At 37.1% G+C, this 17,335-nt stretch overlaps 1 protein-coding gene and 1 long non-coding RNA gene across 2 annotated transcripts; one reads left to right on the top strand and one right to left on the bottom strand.

Moving 5' to 3' along the window:
• Nucleotides 1-2,004: 2,004 nt before the first annotated feature.
• On the bottom strand, nucleotides 2,005-8,556 carry LOC143846667 (uncharacterized). The gene is made up of 4 exons (XR_013234809.1): nucleotides 7,123-8,556; nucleotides 2,598-2,644; nucleotides 2,381-2,452; nucleotides 2,005-2,219 (listed from the first exon to the last, which is right to left on the bottom strand). It is a non-coding gene; the product is annotated as an uncharacterized LOC143846667 (long non-coding RNA).
• Nucleotides 8,557-10,779: 2,223 nt separating this feature from the next.
• LOC143892383 (uncharacterized) lies at nucleotides 10,780-17,050 on the top strand. The gene is made up of 5 exons (XM_077396973.1): nucleotides 10,780-11,344; nucleotides 12,871-12,907; nucleotides 13,034-13,270; nucleotides 13,376-13,423; nucleotides 16,297-17,050. Exons 1-5 carry the CDS (start codon nucleotides 11,043-11,045, stop codon nucleotides 16,783-16,785), a joined length of 1,113 nt encoding a protein of 370 aa, XP_077253088.1. The 5' UTR covers nucleotides 10,780-11,042; the 3' UTR covers nucleotides 16,786-17,050.
• Nucleotides 17,051-17,335: the final 285 nt, after the last annotated feature.

Below are 17,335 nucleotides of genomic sequence, written 5' to 3'. Positions count from 1 at the left end.
TTGCACGTCACGTTATCCGTGAAGACTCCAGTATTGCCCCTGTGACCTTACTGAGTGTAGTCGATCAAATTAGCAAAGGAAGGAATCCTGTCCCAATCATGCTAGCTGAAACCTTCTCTGGGCTGGATCTTATTGCTCGGCGAGAGGTTAAGGATAATTTTCATGGGTGTGTCAAACTGCTTTATTTGTGGCTTTGTGAAAAACTCACCATCCTTCAGCCACGGAGCTCCCTTCAGTACACCCTCAAGGATCACCTTTCGTGGCAACCAATGGCCAATAAACCCCAATCCATTGATGAGTGGCATAATTGGTTGCAGCACGTGGAGAATGATCAATTTCACTGGGTGAGTCATTCATGCTTACACATTATCACTAGCACCTACCCGCATCCATTTGTGTATCTTATGGGTTTGGAAAAGTCAACCTTTTATGCACCCACTCGTTTACTTTACCAGATCACGGGAAATCCATGTCTTCCCGGATTTGTAACCCCTCCTTGCGAAAAGCTTACTCCCGGTCTCATAAAGTCTATTGTAGCTGCTTGGGGAAACAAGGTTACAAATAAGAGATTTGCTCTATCATCTAAAGTCCAACGGAAGGAGTTACCAGAAGAGCCTGCTGGAAAGAGAGCTCGGATCATGGAGCATTGAAGACCATTTTCATACAATTGTCATTTTAATTTCAAGTTTCATTATGCTCACTTGGTTTCATTTACTTGTAATTAAAAGTGACATGTTTTATCAATCGTAATTGCTGTTTGATTTGTAATCAATAGAAATGTGTTCTTTTCTATTTATCTCGTCTTGAATTTGTGTGAAGTATTCCATCTCAATTATTAAATGTGCAATCTAACTTATTAACTTACATTCAGGAGTCTTAACTGGACACCATCGCTCCCAAGAAAGTCAATTCAAAACTGGCCTGGTCCCGTCAGTCTTCAGATTCCAGGCTGAGTAGACATTCTTCTTCCCCAGAATCATTTACTTCTCCTGCGCCGCTTCTCCTTGGTCTTCCAGAAATACTTTCACCAATTCAACTTGCATCTGAATCAATGGAAGAGACCAGAAACAACATTCCTGATATGAATGAGATGATGAAGGCTATTCTTCTTCAGTTGAGTGCCATGAAGGATGATATAGCCCTCTTGAAAAATGACCGTCATTCTACCTCTAAAGAGCCTGCCCATCAGCAGCCTCCAGTTATACCTTTCGTTCCTCTTGTTTCTCCCAGGCCAGCTGTATTGCCTGAATTCGAAGACTTTGACGAGGACCAGTACGCAGAAGAGAACTGTCTTCCTAACCTGGGAAATCTTGATAAAGCAAAATGATTAGCTGACCAAATTGAGAAGCTGACCCGGGATATGGAAACCATGAAGTGCCAAGGTCCCAAAAAGTTAGATATGTCTGAATTTATGATAGCTCCAGGGGTCGTACTTCCGCCCAAGTTCAAAATGCCAGACTTTGACAAATACAATGGAATGGGGTGCCCTCGTAGCCATCTCAAGTCAGTCCTTCCTCTGTTGCAGCAGCACAGCTTATCCCCAGAGCAGATTGCTTTGGTGTTCCCTAGAACTCTGACTGGGACAGCCAAGAAGTAGTTTCTGCATCTGAAGCCAGAAGAAATCAGGACCCTTGAAGGTGTAGCTAACAAATTTGTCCAGCAATTCTCCATGGAAGAGGGGATTGACGTGACAAAAAGGGACCTAAAATCGCTGAAGCAAGAACCCAATGAGACATTTACTTCCTTCATTCGGCGATGGAGGAGAAAGGCAGCACAAATGACCAACAAGGAAAAATATATGGAAAATTGGATGTGAAATTAAGGTTACAATTTTACAAATTAGCTTGGAATTTAAGGAAAAATATATGGAAAACACAATTGGGTAGGTGGCACTGGAACGGAAAACAAAGAAAGAAAGAAACAACCGAAGCTACCGATTCATGAAATGGTGAAAAAAATTGTGAATTTTGGTATGTTAGAAACAAACTGAAACCAAAAAAAATAAATTGGGAACATCCAAATCAGCATTAATAATAAAAAAAGAATATATTTTAAGCATAACAAATTCATCTAAAATAGACAAAGTCATTACAGGAAATTAAAGAATCAAATGAAACTTATGAAGCAAAAAAATAATTTATTTTCCCTATTAAATACTTATCTCAAAGTGACACTCATCCTATATTCTATCCACCACCATCTTGATCACCATGCAAGGCCTGTCAATGGATCGGCTACATGTTAGTCAACGGATATCGCCATTGAATAAATAGGAATATTGGCAACTGCCATGGGCAATTTTCCTTTCACAGCACTTTAAATTGAAGGTAGATAAGAAAGAGGAAAATGGGGAAACGGAAACGAAGCGTAGCTTCATTACATTTGGAGTGAAGCAGAAAACTAAATATCAGTAGTCAAACTGCTTCTTCACCGGCTGTTTATGTTATATCTCCTTCCATACATAAAATTCAAAAGAAAAAATAAATTAGATAAAGAGAGTATGGATTTAAATTGGTTAAATTTAAGCTCACAATGTTTTAGATTTTGGATTATCTATAGAGATCATACTGTCTATAAAAGGACATGAGAATTCAAACCAGAGATTCAGCATGTTTCTCAGATGGATGATTTCAGTCCTCCATCACTGCTCAAGTGTCCAACAATAAAATAATCATTCTGTTAAAAAAGCTTGGCAACAGACTATGACATAATAAAAGCAAAGATTTTCAAATCTTTTAGAGGAAGATCATAACAGAGTCAATGCCATGAAAGTTGAAGATTAAAGAAAAAAGGATCAATTACTGTTACATGCTGGAGAGTTGAAAAAATGACGAGAAAATGTTGAGTTTTGAAAAAACACTAACAAATGATACTTTATTAAAAAAAGACTTTTTAGGATGAAAATACCCCTCAACTTACTTTAATTTTTCTCTTCTTGGTTTTAACCATTTTACTGTTTTACTTGCAGGTTTTACACTCTTTCATTTCTAAGTTTTACTCCGACGCATTTTGTGTGAAACGGCCTCATTTTCCGGCGATAGAAGCCTTCTTCTCCGGCGAAACATCTCATTTCTCTGGCAGCAGATGCTCCTTTGTCCTGAGGGATTCTGATGATCAACAACTATGCCTTTCTTGAAAGCCAAGAGCACCGATCTATCAGTGTTTATATCGTCATGTGAGCAGAGGAATAAAATAGAATGGGAAGATGAGAAGGAGAAATTGGATTATGGACATGTTGAGAAACCCCATTTGATAATTTTTTGTTGTGTTACTGTGGCTAATGGAAAACTCCACTACCTCTCTTAACTTCTAAACTTGTAAAAGAGATGCTATGGCAAAGTCATATGTTCATCATTTTCGTGCTATCCAATGGACATCAAATGATTAGTTATTTTCAGAGAGGACAAAATCTTTATGCTAGAATTTGTAGAACTACCTTGTTTTGATTGCTAGAGTGGTCGGTCCAAGGTAGGCGATGTTTACCACCGTCTGATATTTGAACGAGATCTACTTGACCGAAGGCAAAAAGAGTTCTGAATGTTACTGGAATTAAAAAATTTAGTCGAAGCTAAAGAAAATTTGTTGAAGGGTTTCGAGATCTCCCCCTCTTCTTCTCAACGCAAAAACAGGTACTCGAAGCCAAAACAGGATATTCGAAGCCAAAAATTACTTGGTCGAAGTGAAAAATGTGTTTCCTGTAACATTCGCTGTTGTGTTTTTCGCTTCGACTAAATTTTTTTAGGCTTCGAATAACTGGTTTTTTTGCTTCGACTAACATGTTTTTGGCTGCGACTAAAACTTTTGAATTCCAGTAACATTTGGAACTTTTTTCGTCTTTAACTAATATATTTTAGCTTCGAGAAATATTTGTTGGCTTCGACTATTATTTTTTTTTGCTTCGACTATAACTTTTTGGATTCAACTATCATTTTTGGCTTAGAGTAACTTTTTTTTGGCTTCAACTACCATTTTTTGGGCTTCGACTATCATTTTTGCCTAACTTACATTTTGCTTCGAGTGCCTTGCTTCTTATTTTGGCTTCGATTATCACTTTGTGGGTTTGTGCTATCGATTTTTTATTCGAGTTACATTTTTTTAGCTTCAAGTAACCTATTTTTTGGCTATGAATAACCCGTGCAAGTACCATTTTGGCTTCCACTACCCTTTTGCCTAGTGAAAGCTCTTTGGGCAACTGATTTTGGCTACAGCCACTAGAAAAGGGGAAATACTTACAAAGATAATGAGATTTTGGATATTTGGAGGAGGAAAAAGAAAATGAGAAAGGGGCGTCTCTAAAGAACTCCTTCTAACCTCTCAAGACAAATGAGCATATGCCGGAGAAATGAAGATGTTTCGCCGGAGAAGAAGGCTTCTATTGTAATAACCGGTAATATATATATATATATACAAATAAATAAAAATGGCCTCATAGGTGGGTAATCATCGGCCATTACTCATTTTTTCCCGAGTTAATCGGGCATGAGGACATCTGGCATAATGGGGCGTACGCGATTCGAACCCAACGCTGAGCGAGGATTGAACGGCTTCCTACCACTAAACCACCGCCCCAGATGTCAACTAAAAATGAGTAGATACTTACACATTAAAAATTACCAATAGTCACTATTCATAATTACTATTCACAATAGTCACTATGCAAGATTACTATGCAGAAATACTATGCAAGTTCACTATTGAGATAAACTATTCAAAATTACTATTCACAGTAGGACTCACTGAGTACTATTCACAAGCGGGTCCCACATCAGCGGGCCCCACACAAACGGGTCCTACCACCAGTGGGACCCACAACAAGCAGGACCCACAATTAGCTGGACCCAACGCCAGCGAGACCCATCACTAGTGGGAACCACTACCAGAAGGACACACCGCAACCACTTTCATTAACTCATTGGTTAAGCGGGTCACTCCACAACCACTATCATTAATGAGTAGTTGCGCTTCACCGACGAAAATAATAATTAAATAATATTAATCATCCTGTTACTATTCAAGCAGCCTTTACTATTCATTTATTTATACCTTTACTATTCCTATATTTTTGTAAAAGCATTTAAGAGAGTAGTTGTGAATTTAAGACTGTAGTTGAAAAAAATACCTATAAATAGAGGAAGAGAAGAAGAAGAAAAAAATAAAAATAAAAATAAAAAGAGAGAGAGAGAAAAGAGAACGAGAGAGAAGAAAGAGTAAGAGAGAGAGGGAAAAAGAGAGAGAGGAGAAGGAAAAGGAAATCCACTTCATCACTACCAAGGTAAGTCTTTCATATAGATAGTTAAAGTATTTATTATGGGTAATATGGTTGGTTCAACCACCTATGTAAATTTAGGATAAAGCATGCATAAGAGGCGATAACTCGCTATAGATTATGCAAGTTTTAATAATCTTATTTGAACGGTGAAATGCTAGCATAGTAACCGTAAAGTAAACTTTAATCAAAGAAAGGCGAACTGCTGAGCATAGAGCCCATCTTATTTGAACGGTGAAATGCTAGCATAGTAACCGTAAAGTAAACTTTAATCAAAGAAAGGCGAACTGCTGAGCATAGTAGCCAAGAAATAAACTAAATCAAAGAATGATGAACTGCTGAGCATAGTAACCTGTGGGGTCCACATGAATAGTAACATGTGGGGTCCATATGAATAGTGCATGCTGGGCCCCATGATCTTAAAAATTTAATAGAAAGAACACTGAACACAGGAAACATTATTTTGGACATAGATGGACATTACCGGACAGAAAGGACACTGCCTTAAAACATGAATTTGATAAAATTAGAATATATTTACAGGTTATCCACTCCAATGTGTAAGCTCAAACAAACCTGTGACCGGAAAAGTATATGTAAGGGTTTTCTTCCATTGATTCTTTTTTTCTATATGTAAGGGTTTTCTTCCATTGATTCTCTTTTGCTATATGTAAGGGTTTTCTTCCATTGATTCTCTTTTGCTATATGTAAGGGTTTTCTTCCTTTGATTCTCTTTTGCTATATTGGATAAAAGTATTTTCTATTCTTTAATTCTCTTTATACGCAATTGCCATAAGAGTTTTTATCATTCTGAGATCCACAACTGATGAGAATCCAAGGGGGATCCTTTCTTTCAGACCCCATTCCTTTCAGATAAATGACTTTACTGATAAAACTATAATTCTATTTGTATCTTCGAAACTTGTTTCCGTGAGATATGTTTATGTTTAGGGTTTATCTTGTGATACCCTAATTCTGAATATGGACTGAGTTATGATATGATGACGGGTGGACGCGTTATAGTCTTCCATGTGCACGTGGGTAAAGACGACTCTAGAGAGTGTAAATCTAGAGGATTATGAGCCGAGGTATGGCTATGAATGGGCCGAGATATGGCTATGAATGAAAGCATCTATGCTTAATGAAGTTTATATATATAATTCTATATATAATTCTTGATATCAAGTTCTGTAAGTTTTCTCTATACGTTTGGAAAGTATGTTGTGCTTATTCTTTCTTTCCATGTTTATAATGTGAGATGTCCTATCTGCAAAATATCATGTTCTTATGAGCTTGACAATTCTACATCACTTGTTGTTTATACCCTACTGGGCTATTTGAGCTCACCCCTTTTTCCTTGTTTTATTGTTCCAACCCCCAGGTGAAGTATAGATGAGAGATGAGGAATGCTAGAGTTGAATGCAGAACTGTTCTAAAAGACAAATATGTATCAACTATGTCTTGAATTAAGATGTAATAAGTTAGACCTAATTTCTTTAAACCCTCTAAAAAGTAATTGTTGTATTTGAGATCTTGGGAATAATGAAAGTTTTTGAGAAAGATGATGTAATATTCTTCTACGCACCGAGTTGGTATTTCCAAAAAATCCGGGGCGTTATATCTATCGCCGGAGAAGAAGGCTTCTATCGCCGGAAAGATAGTGTAAAAACAAAGAAGAGAAAGATTAAGTAAGGTTAGGGGTATCTTCGTCCTAAAAAGTCATTTTTTTTAATAAAGTAGCATTTCTTAGTGTTTTTTCAAAACTCAACATTTTCCCGTCATTTTTTCAACTGTCCAGCATGTAACAGTAATTGATCCAAGAAAAAATAAAAGAAAAAGGAAACCAAAAAGTTCACCGGAATCATGCAATCACAACTCCTCCAAAACGGCCTTCCTCAAATCACTAATCGCAGCCTTCGTATCATCATCATCCGCACAGTACTCCGCCATCTCGCAGCAAAATAAGTTGTAAAAACCCGGATTGAGAATTCGTGTGGAGATAGGAGAGACAGAGGAAAATAGTTTCGAAATTCCGCACCCTTTCTTCTCTTTTTTAGAAAGATATTTGGAGAGGTGCTGATTTTTAGAAAATAGTTTCGAAATTCCACCCCCAAATTAATACCGTGCTCCACCGAAGCATTCACTTTATTATTACTATTATTATTATTATTATTATTATTATTGGAGGTAAGCTGGGATTGAACCTCATGACCTCGAGGATTAAGAATAAAGCCTTGACCATTGACCTAAAGGCTCAATCCGAGAGACACCTTATTGATTATAGTGGGACCGCATTTTCTTTTTCATTTTTGCATATTAAATTGGAGTGTTAAATTGAAGGGCGCCCTTGCAAAAACACAACAAGAAGGGCACCCCATGAGACTAATGTCACCCAACTACATTTATAGTGGCACTGAGAAAAATATAATATTGAAGGAGACCCTTCAACCATTCAAGGAACAATCACCTCAAAACATTTGTTTCAAGCGTTTTTCCTCTTGATGAGCACAGGTAAACGAGTTGTGATTTAGCTAAGGGTGGAGGTGTTGTAAAATCGGTTTTTGCAATCCTAGACAGGCACAGCAAAATAGAGCCCGATGCCCCCTGAAGGCATCAAAGATGATTAAGGGACGAATTGAGTTGAAGGGTGTATTCTTTGCTTATCCAGTTGAAGGGGAAACCAATAAAAAATATAAATTTCGGTTTCGGTCCCAGCTGAAATCCAAAATTTCTGTATTTTGGTCGAAATTTAAAATCATGGTTATAACCATAATGTTGCATAAACAACTTAATTTTTTTTAATGGGATAAACAAATTAAATTTTGAGAATTGATTTAAATATTTTGGTGATCCACGAATCAATATTTTTGAGGTTAACCGAATCCGACACTCGTTTCCCTACTTATGCAGAGAAGGCTGCCAATGGTACCGAATTTTCTTCCTTCGAAGTCACTAATGTTTATATGTTCATGGGTGATTGGATGATGATGACTGCAGCTCCATGAAGGATGGGTACGAAACATATTAGATAATGAAATCAAATCAAGATCGTTCTCTAATAAAACATACTGTGGAGAAAGAGGAGTACAGCTATCTGGAGGTCAGAAGCAAAGGATTGCACTTGCTCGAGCGATATTGAGAAAGCCCGCAATTCTTCTCTTGGACGAGGTGACCAGTGCACTTGATACCGTGTCGGAGAGCTTTGTTCAAGAAGCTCTGGATAAGATGATGGTGGGTAGAACTTGTGTAGTCGTAGCTCATCGGCTATCCCCAATTCAGAAGGCAGATACTATAGCTGTTGGATTTTAAAGTGCTTTGCTATAAGACAAAAGTCTTAAAAAGTCTTAAAAGACAAAGTTAAATAGAAAAGTGGCTTTTGCTGGACCTTAAAATTATGGTGGGAAGATTCAAATTAAAGTTTTCATAGGTTAATCCTAACCCTCCGATCTGAATGCTAGAGGGTTGATCCTAACCCTTTATAGATTGGAGGGTTAGGATCAACCTATGGAAACAATTTTTGGGGCACAACCTATTTAGGCTGTGGCCCATCTAATGGACGGTTTAGATCATACTATGGCACGGGCCATACCGTACTTTTAATAAAGTGAGGAGTGTCCTCATCAAAATACAGTAGTGCAGATAATATTTCCCTTTTAATAATATATACATTGGTAGGTCTCCTTTGGTCTCCTTTTCTTGTGGTTGGTAAAAGTCAAAGAAGTCTCTTTTCAAAGAATTTGTATGTTTTTTTGTTAGCTTATAGGAGGCTTTTAATTCTAAACCAGTACACGTGGTTATCCTCACTTTATAGTGGGTAGTGTCGTCCCCATCCCAACATGGGCCCCATGGATATGGAAATTGTCTACTAGAATTATTGAGGTTTTGGGATCACAGGAATTCTATCATGATCCATTGGTCCCACTGGCATAGGAACCAACATTGTAGGTTTTTTTTCCCTTATACTCTTTTGGTTGCTTGTTAGCTGGAAAAAATGGTAGAGGGTGCAGAAGATTTGGATCCAAGGAACAAAATTATGGGAAAACTAATTTCCAAGTATAATGGTGCTGAAATTTTGGATATAGGGAACAAAATCTTAGTTAAAAACTTCCACCGTAAAAATTCCATTGAAAATAATATTAGATGGAAAAAAATTCCAGGGTCCAGTAGGTTTGCAATTTTCTTTGAAAACGAGGGAAATTATCAAAATTTGAAAAAAAAAATCCATGTAAAATGAGTTTACTCGCCGTTTGGATACGCGGATTTTAGAATCCAGGTTTTAGTTTGAAAACAGTGTAAAAGAGGGTATGAATCAAGCTGGTGGATGCTGTCCTGACATCGTTTCTTGGAATTTAAGCAAGAAAATCTGGTTTTAAAAATCTCTCCTACATCCTACGATTTCTAAAACCTGGAAATATGGGGGGATCTACTACTCTCTCGCTGATGGAAAGAAGGGAGAGAAGTAAAAAATGACTCAAAAACGACGGCCGGTCCTCTTCTTCTCGTCTCTAACCCTCTTTTACACTGTTTTCAAACTAAAAACCTAGATTCTAAAATCTGCGTATCCAAACGGCCTGTAAATGTTGGTAGATTCATGTTTTGTGGAAATTTTTTCCAATATAAAATTTCCATGCATCCAAATGGCCCCTAAGAAGAAAAAGGTGATTCTAGATTTGAAGATTGCATGGTATGATTTCCAAAGAACCACATAATTTTAAGTGATCCAGCACGTTCATAAGCTCTGGACTTACAATAGATGGATAATAATTCAAAAATATTGGGAAAATTGCCTTTCTACTTACTTATGTTGGGAAACAAAAAAATATAAATAAGCCTCGTTTAGGTTTTGTAAAAACCTATGTGATATAAAAGAGGGTAATTTTTCTCCCTTGTGTGTCATCTAGGGCTTGGGGTTTGAGTGAAAAAACGAGAGAAAGATATAAAAAAAAAGGGAGAAAGAAAGAGAAAGTGATTTTCTTGGATCTCTCTTGTTTTCGATCTAGTTTGAGAAGCAAAGGAAATTGTTAGGGTTTGCAGGTTTGAGAAGCAAAGGAAATTGTTAGGGTTTGCGGGTTTATGGGTTTGGATTAATCCATTATTGTAATCCTTGTAATTTTGTTTCCTCCATTGTATACACCATAGGTATAAGAACAGAAGTCCAAATACATTGAAACTTCTTTCTAGCAACTAGACCGTTTATGGCCTACCCAAGACCTGGCCGGTTGGAGAATCAATCATATGCCCACGCTGTCCAAAGCTAGTCCTACAGTCTTGGTACATATCACATAACTTGATAAGACTGATATTTTCATTATCTTTGCACTTTATTTTCTCCTCTATAGACCAGAGCATCCTATGGAAATGATTTTTTGGGCACAACTTATTTACCTTAACGCCCATCACATGGACGGTTTGGATCATCCTACAGTGTGTTCCTTACAGTACTTTCTGAAAAATAAGAGACTATAAGGGCTTACACCATATAGAATCTCCTTCAAAATATAAAAAGCCACACTTGTTTAAGTTGTTATACACAGTTCTAAGTTCTAACCACTTTACGCACATGGCGCAGGTTAGTAAATTCAGCTGATGGATGCTTCCTCACTCCCTCGATCACCCTCTCTCTTCCTCCAAGGTAAAGGGCTCTCTCTCCCTCTCTCAGTCCTCACACATCTACTAGTAGAGAGAGAGAGAGAGAATAAGCTAAGACAACATGTGATGTGGGTCTTGTTCCTTTTTTATTCTGGGTGAGTTTTGAATAGATTTTAGGATTAGAGATATGGGGGGTGTAACATCATCCATGGCAGCGAAATTTGCATTTTTTCCACCAAATCCTCCCTCATACAAGCTAGTATTGGACGAGGTGATGGGTCTCTTAACACTGAGTAGCTTTCCCCACCGTGAAAACGTGGAAATCCTGAAATTACCCACTAGACGTGGTACAGAGATAGTGGCAATATATGTGCGTAACCCCATGGCCACCTCCACACTTCTCTACTCCCACGGTAACGCTGCTGATTTGGGCCAGATGTATGAGCTCTTCATCGAATTGAGCATCCACCTTAGAGTAAATCTCATCGGGTATGTTTCATTTTTTTTTGTATTTGGGTTTTTTATACTCTGGATCATTTAGTCATGAATAGTTTGATTCTGTAGCTAAATTTTAATTCCATCTTAATGTTTCTCTTGAAAATTGGTATGATAAGCGTGTTTTTTGTTAGTCTTGGTATGTGGGTTTTGTTGGTAAATGATGTTGTGTAAATTGATGCTTCTAAGAGTTTAAATGCTTCTTAACGAGTGCCCCTATTAGTCAGAATGACATTCTGCTAAATACTGTATAGCTCTTCTAGCTTGGCCTGTTTAGCTACACTTCTACTAAACTAGATTCTTAGATTCTTTAGATCCATGCTACCTCCTTGTCTGTTAGTTTCTTTATTTTAACAGCTGATTGCTCACCTAGCGTCTGGTTTTTTTTTTTGGAATTAGTTTTTTGATACGAGGTAGGTGAAATTTTTGGTGAATTTGCTACAAAGTGATTGGTTTGTGACTGAATCTGTTGATTCGGGCCGAAAAAGGGTGAGAGGATAAAATGTGAATAGTCAACAGTTGGTGTTTACGATTTGGAAAATCAATCAACTATAAAATTTCATTGCTTCTATTGTTAGATTATTTATTTTGGTATCCATTTAGCAATAATTTGTGGGATAGTCCACTTATTAGTAGATGTGTTGTGATAGAAGATGGTATTCTCATATCAAAGAAGATTGGAGGTTCTGGTGAATTGATTTCCGTCTAGTTAGAATTTTTTGTTAAATGTTCTGAAATGAGAACTTAAAATGATTTGGAAAGTTCTTCTCTCTATGTTTGTCTCTTGTGTTAATTTTAGAGATTTCATTTCTTTATTTTGGTATCTGGGTGTTGCTTGATCTTTTAATTCAGGGTTGAATTGAAAGATATATGGAGCCTACAAAGAATTCAGTTGTCTTTTCCTTTAATGTAGGCATGTACCATTTTCTGATATTTACTCATTTTTGTTTCAGATATTTAGTCAATTTTGTTGATTCTATTAATCTTTTGCTTATTTTGATACCTGCTTGTGATCCATCAATTAGAATGTGTATGGGGATCCTCTGAAATTCAGCCCTTCCCATTTAAACACTTTATCTAATTTAATAATTACGGAGGTTTGATCCATAACTAATTATGCTCCAAGACTTACGTTCCATGCATCTTCTACACCTTTCTTTCCAAAGCTCCCAAGCAATAATTGAAGGAATAAGTATGATGACTTTGTCAAACAAGGTATCCTTCCATTATATAATACTTCGAGGTCCACCCCAGGGCCGCATTCCTTTCTGTGTTAAAAAAATTCTCCAAACAAGGTTTGGTGCCTTTTTTTTGATAAATCATAACTGCTAGGTCCTTGCTTCGAGGTTCACCCCAGGGCCGCATTCCTTTCCGTGTTAACCAAATTGGCAATTTTCTTAAATTGGTGTATCCTTGTTAATATGATAAAACACCTATCTAAATATTTATCTACAGTGATGAATTTTATTTTAGATCATTTACTATATTTGACACATTTGATTTCATTTGATTTCATGTAGGTATGATTATTCTGGGTATGGCCAATCTTCTGGAAAGGTTAGTTGTGGTCCTTGTGGAACCTTCAAATATCCTTAATGAACATCTTGTGTTATATAAATTATATAGTGCAAAATGATATTATAAAAAATTACCATGATGAGTTATATATTTTCTATTATGTAGCCAAGTGAGCAGAACACTTACGCTGATATTGAGGCTGCTTATAAGAGCCTTGAGGAGAACTATGGTGCTAAGGAAGAAGACATTATCCTTTATGGCCAGTCTGTTGGGAGTGGTCCAACTTTGGATTTAGCGGCTCGGTTACCTCGATTAAGGGCTGTCATTCTGCATAGTCCTATACTTTCAGGCTTAAGGGTCATGTATCCTGTGAAGCGAACCTACTGGTTTGACATCTATAAGGTCACATTCTACTTCATAACCATTGGCAGTTGTTACTTATCTTAGTTTGAATATGCGTGCCAGGTTTTTGGGTTTGAAATTGGTTTTTGTTTTTATTTTGTGCAGAATATTGACAAAATACCATTGGTTAATTGCCCTGTACTGATCATTCATGTAAGTATATAAACTTATAACTTTCTGTATATATTGTGAATGGGATGGAATACTTACCATTCTACAGTAGTTTTGCAGATGAATTGATTTGACTTTGCGAACATTTCTTATGTTACTAGACCTACTTGTTGATTTACACATAATCAAATAATTTCAACTATTTTTTTTAGTTCCTCTGCTGACTATTTTTATGCATTTTGTCATTTATTGGATGCGAAAGCAGAAAAATATCCTTATATACTGAAAGCTAGGCATTAAATTTCATTAATTCACTTTATTTGACTACATTTTAAAATAACTTTTAGCATGGGATGCTGATGTTCAATCCTCTGTCTTATGTTCAATCAAGTTGGGGAACGTCGCTTAATATTTGTTATGTCTTGCAGAGGCATCTCACAATTGTTACATAATGGAAGCAGAGTAGTCTATGGTATTTACTTTACCAATTTAAAGATCTTATGTTCCTCTTGGCTATTAGGTTTAAGATGGGTATTGGAGAGCATATTAGATTTTGGGAAGACTTGTTGTTAGGACATTTGTATGTGCCATGAGCATGAGTCCATATAGAACAGTTTTTGAGAAGGATTGTCAGCTGTTAGACGGTTATGTGATAGTAGGTGGAGAGTGATTTGGAGTTGGGTTTGTAGGTGTAACCTTTTCCCCTTGTTTATTATTAGGGTGGGTATTGGGGAGGATATTAGATTTTGGAAAGACTTTTTGTTGGGCCATTTGTCTATACGATGAGTACCCGAGTCTTTATAGAATAGTTTGTGAAAAGGATTGTCTGGTATTGGAGTGTTATGAAAAGTTAGGGGAGGAGAGTGATTTGGGGTTGGGTTTGTAGGCATAACCTCAAGGATGAGGACATAGAGCTGTTGACTCATTTCTTAGGGAGATTAGAGAAGGTGTTTGTGTCCACTTTTATGTTGGATACGAGACTTTGGACTCTAGATCATATTGGTGTTTCTTCTGCCGCTCTCTCTTTTATTGCCTTCTTAGTGATCCTCGCTCATCCTTCAAGCGATCCACATTGTGACCCCCCCACCCAACAACCAGGGCCAAATTTTTTGTTACACGGTGCCACTCGAGAAGACTAATACTATTGATATTTTGAGGAGGAAGAAGTGGTTCTTGGATATCGGTATGCAACTGGGTCGAGGAATGTACATGTAGTAACCACATTTTTATCCATTGTGATGTGGCTCGAGGGATTTTGTATCGGATTCTTAGATTGTTCAACTTAACATGGACCTTCCCAACTTCCGTGGCCTACCTATTGGGGCTGGCTCATGTGATGATCTGTAACCATTGTCTTTGGGTTAGCTTCATACCTCGATTCAAAGATCATTCGATTCCGTACGTTAAGTGGAACTGGATATTCCTCATTATTGACAAATAAAAGAAAGAGAAATGCAAGCCCCAATGGAAGCCCCCACAAGCTAATTCATATAAAATGAACTTTGATGGCGCCTCCCTTGGGCACACGGGCCCAAAAGGGATTGGTGGAGTGATCAGGGATCACCTTAGTGTCGCGAAGTTTTCATCTTCTATTCCGATCAAAAGGAATGTTGTTAACGAGGCAGACTCGGGCAATTTATTGACCGGCTTTCAACTGTTTGGGAACAACCTTGTTAATTTCCTCCTTTTGTTGATGAGGACTCATCCAATCCCATTTTATGGACTAGATGTGTCACTCTGGGGTCTATGGAGGCTTGCTTCTGTTATTGGCCAAATTAAAAAGAGCATCAGTAGCAACCCTAACATCTGAACTTCTCATATATACCACAATGCAAAAGCAACCATGATTTTAAATTTCCACTCAAATTGGCACGAAATGACCAAAATGTTTCCATTTTACATCCCCACCGAAACGATATCGAAACCGAAATACATATCAAAACCAAAATCATAAGTGCATTATTGTACTATATCAGTATGTGTAATGTGGTGTATGTATTATATATAAATATTTATATGAATTACTTTGGAAGGTGGTATGTACTGAATTATCATACATACGTGACAACGCATATCAGTAGGTTACTAGGTGTTCGATGTTATTATATCATTATGGATGATTGGCTGGCTTAAGTGAGTGTTTCTAAGTGTGTATTTGTGCTTATTCTACTTCCTTGTGATTCATCTTAAGCTTATATCATTTTCATATATTTCCATACGTTTCCGTGATTTTACAGGATTTCCACATAAGTTTCTAACCGAAACTGAAGCGTTTCCATTTTGGTGGAGACTGAATTGAAACCGAAACTGAAATTAAAAACCATGAAAGCAACTGCAGACTCCCTTGATAAGGAGGGGTGTGCCTAGATCATCGATGTAGTGGGGCAATCTATTCTCCTGGTTAGCTTTGTATTTTCTTTTTTGGAAATGAATAGATTTCAATAAAAAAAAGACCAAAAAATATACGTTACATATGCAGCAGAGATTGCCTTGCATACAGAGAATCACTAAATACCTTATTTTGGCTAAAAAAAAAAACTGCCAATACATTAAAACTATGAAGGGAATTACCAAAATCCAAAAATTCGTGATATCTATTAATGTGAACCTTGGCTTTGTTGATGAAATTAGTAAACCGCCATCACATGGACCCAAATAAGAATCACTGACCCAAGCTTTTTCTCCAAAAAAAAATAAAAATAAAAAAATTGTCTGGATATTTCCATCATCCTAGATTGTTGAGTAATTAGCGATTACGCTGTTGTTTTTCTTCTTTTTTTTCAATTTTGACTGTGTAATCTTTCTTTTTCCCCTTCAAGTCTAGACTCGTAATGTTTGTTTCTTTCCACATGGTTCATGTTGTTGAAGTTATCCTTTAATGTTTGATCATCTGTTTCTCTTCCATATCACTGCAGGGGACTTCAGATGAAGTTGTGGATTGCTCTCATGGTAAGCAGCTCTGGGATTTGTGCAAAGAAAAATACGAACCACTATGGATTAATGGAGGAAACCACTGTGACCTTGAGCTTTATCCAGAGTACATTAGACACCTGAAAAAGTTCATATTGATGGTTGAGAAATCACCTTCTCACAGACACAGTTTTAGACGAAGCACAGACCGATTAGAACCTTCAAGGCGTAGCACTGACTGCTTTGAGACATCGAGGAGGAGCACCGATCGGAGAGAGAAGCCAAGGCCTAGCACAGACAAGAATGAAAAACTGAGAACTAATGACCATAGGGCGAACAATGTTGACAAACTTGAAAAATTAAGAATCTCTTTTGACCAAATGGAGAAATCTAGGAGAAGTGTAGATTGCCACGAGAAGTCCAGAAAGAGCACCGACCAACAGGAGAGAGCCCGGAAGAGTGTTGACCGATTGGATAGAGTACGGGCAGGGTAAAACTTCTTCAATCACATGTAAAGTTCATGCATTGGTTTCGATATGTGGGTAAGAATTTATTTATGTTTTACAGTCATGTAGTTTGTTTTCGAAATTTGGAAAACTGTTGGATGAAATCAGGAAGAGTTTGTTGATGGCAGGTTGTATTATTGTGGTATTTTCTTGGCTGGTTGTATTATTGTGGTATTTTATTGGTTCTATGCTTGTTGAGAATAGTTCGAAAAAAATGACTCATGATAATAATTACTCAATGTTGAGGATGTAATGACATTCTTCACCATAAATCATTATCCCTTCTAATATTGGTTGCCTTCCAGGAGGCATCTTCTGGGTTTCAAGATACAAAACTCTACCTATAGTTATCAGTTCCTTTTTTACTAGTATTATTCTGTTTATTTAATCTTTTAACCATGTTAGTCTAAGTTTTTTGACTTGTGGGAAAGGCATTCCAATGCAGCACTACAATCCCTACTGTGAGAAAAGTTTCAAAGGTGAGAGATTGCAATAACCAAAAAGAGGAGACATTATAACAAAGAAGAAAGTTTTACTA

Source organism: Tasmannia lanceolata, unplaced genomic scaffold (assembly GCF_043159265.1).
Source record: "Tasmannia lanceolata isolate RefF3 unplaced genomic scaffold, GAP_Taslan_0.1 ptg000015l, whole genome shotgun sequence".
NCBI lineage: Eukaryota > Viridiplantae > Streptophyta > Magnoliopsida > Canellales > Winteraceae > Tasmannia > Tasmannia lanceolata.
The sequence above is the reverse complement of the archived record's forward strand: the minus strand, read 5'-3'. Positions and strand labels throughout refer to the sequence as shown.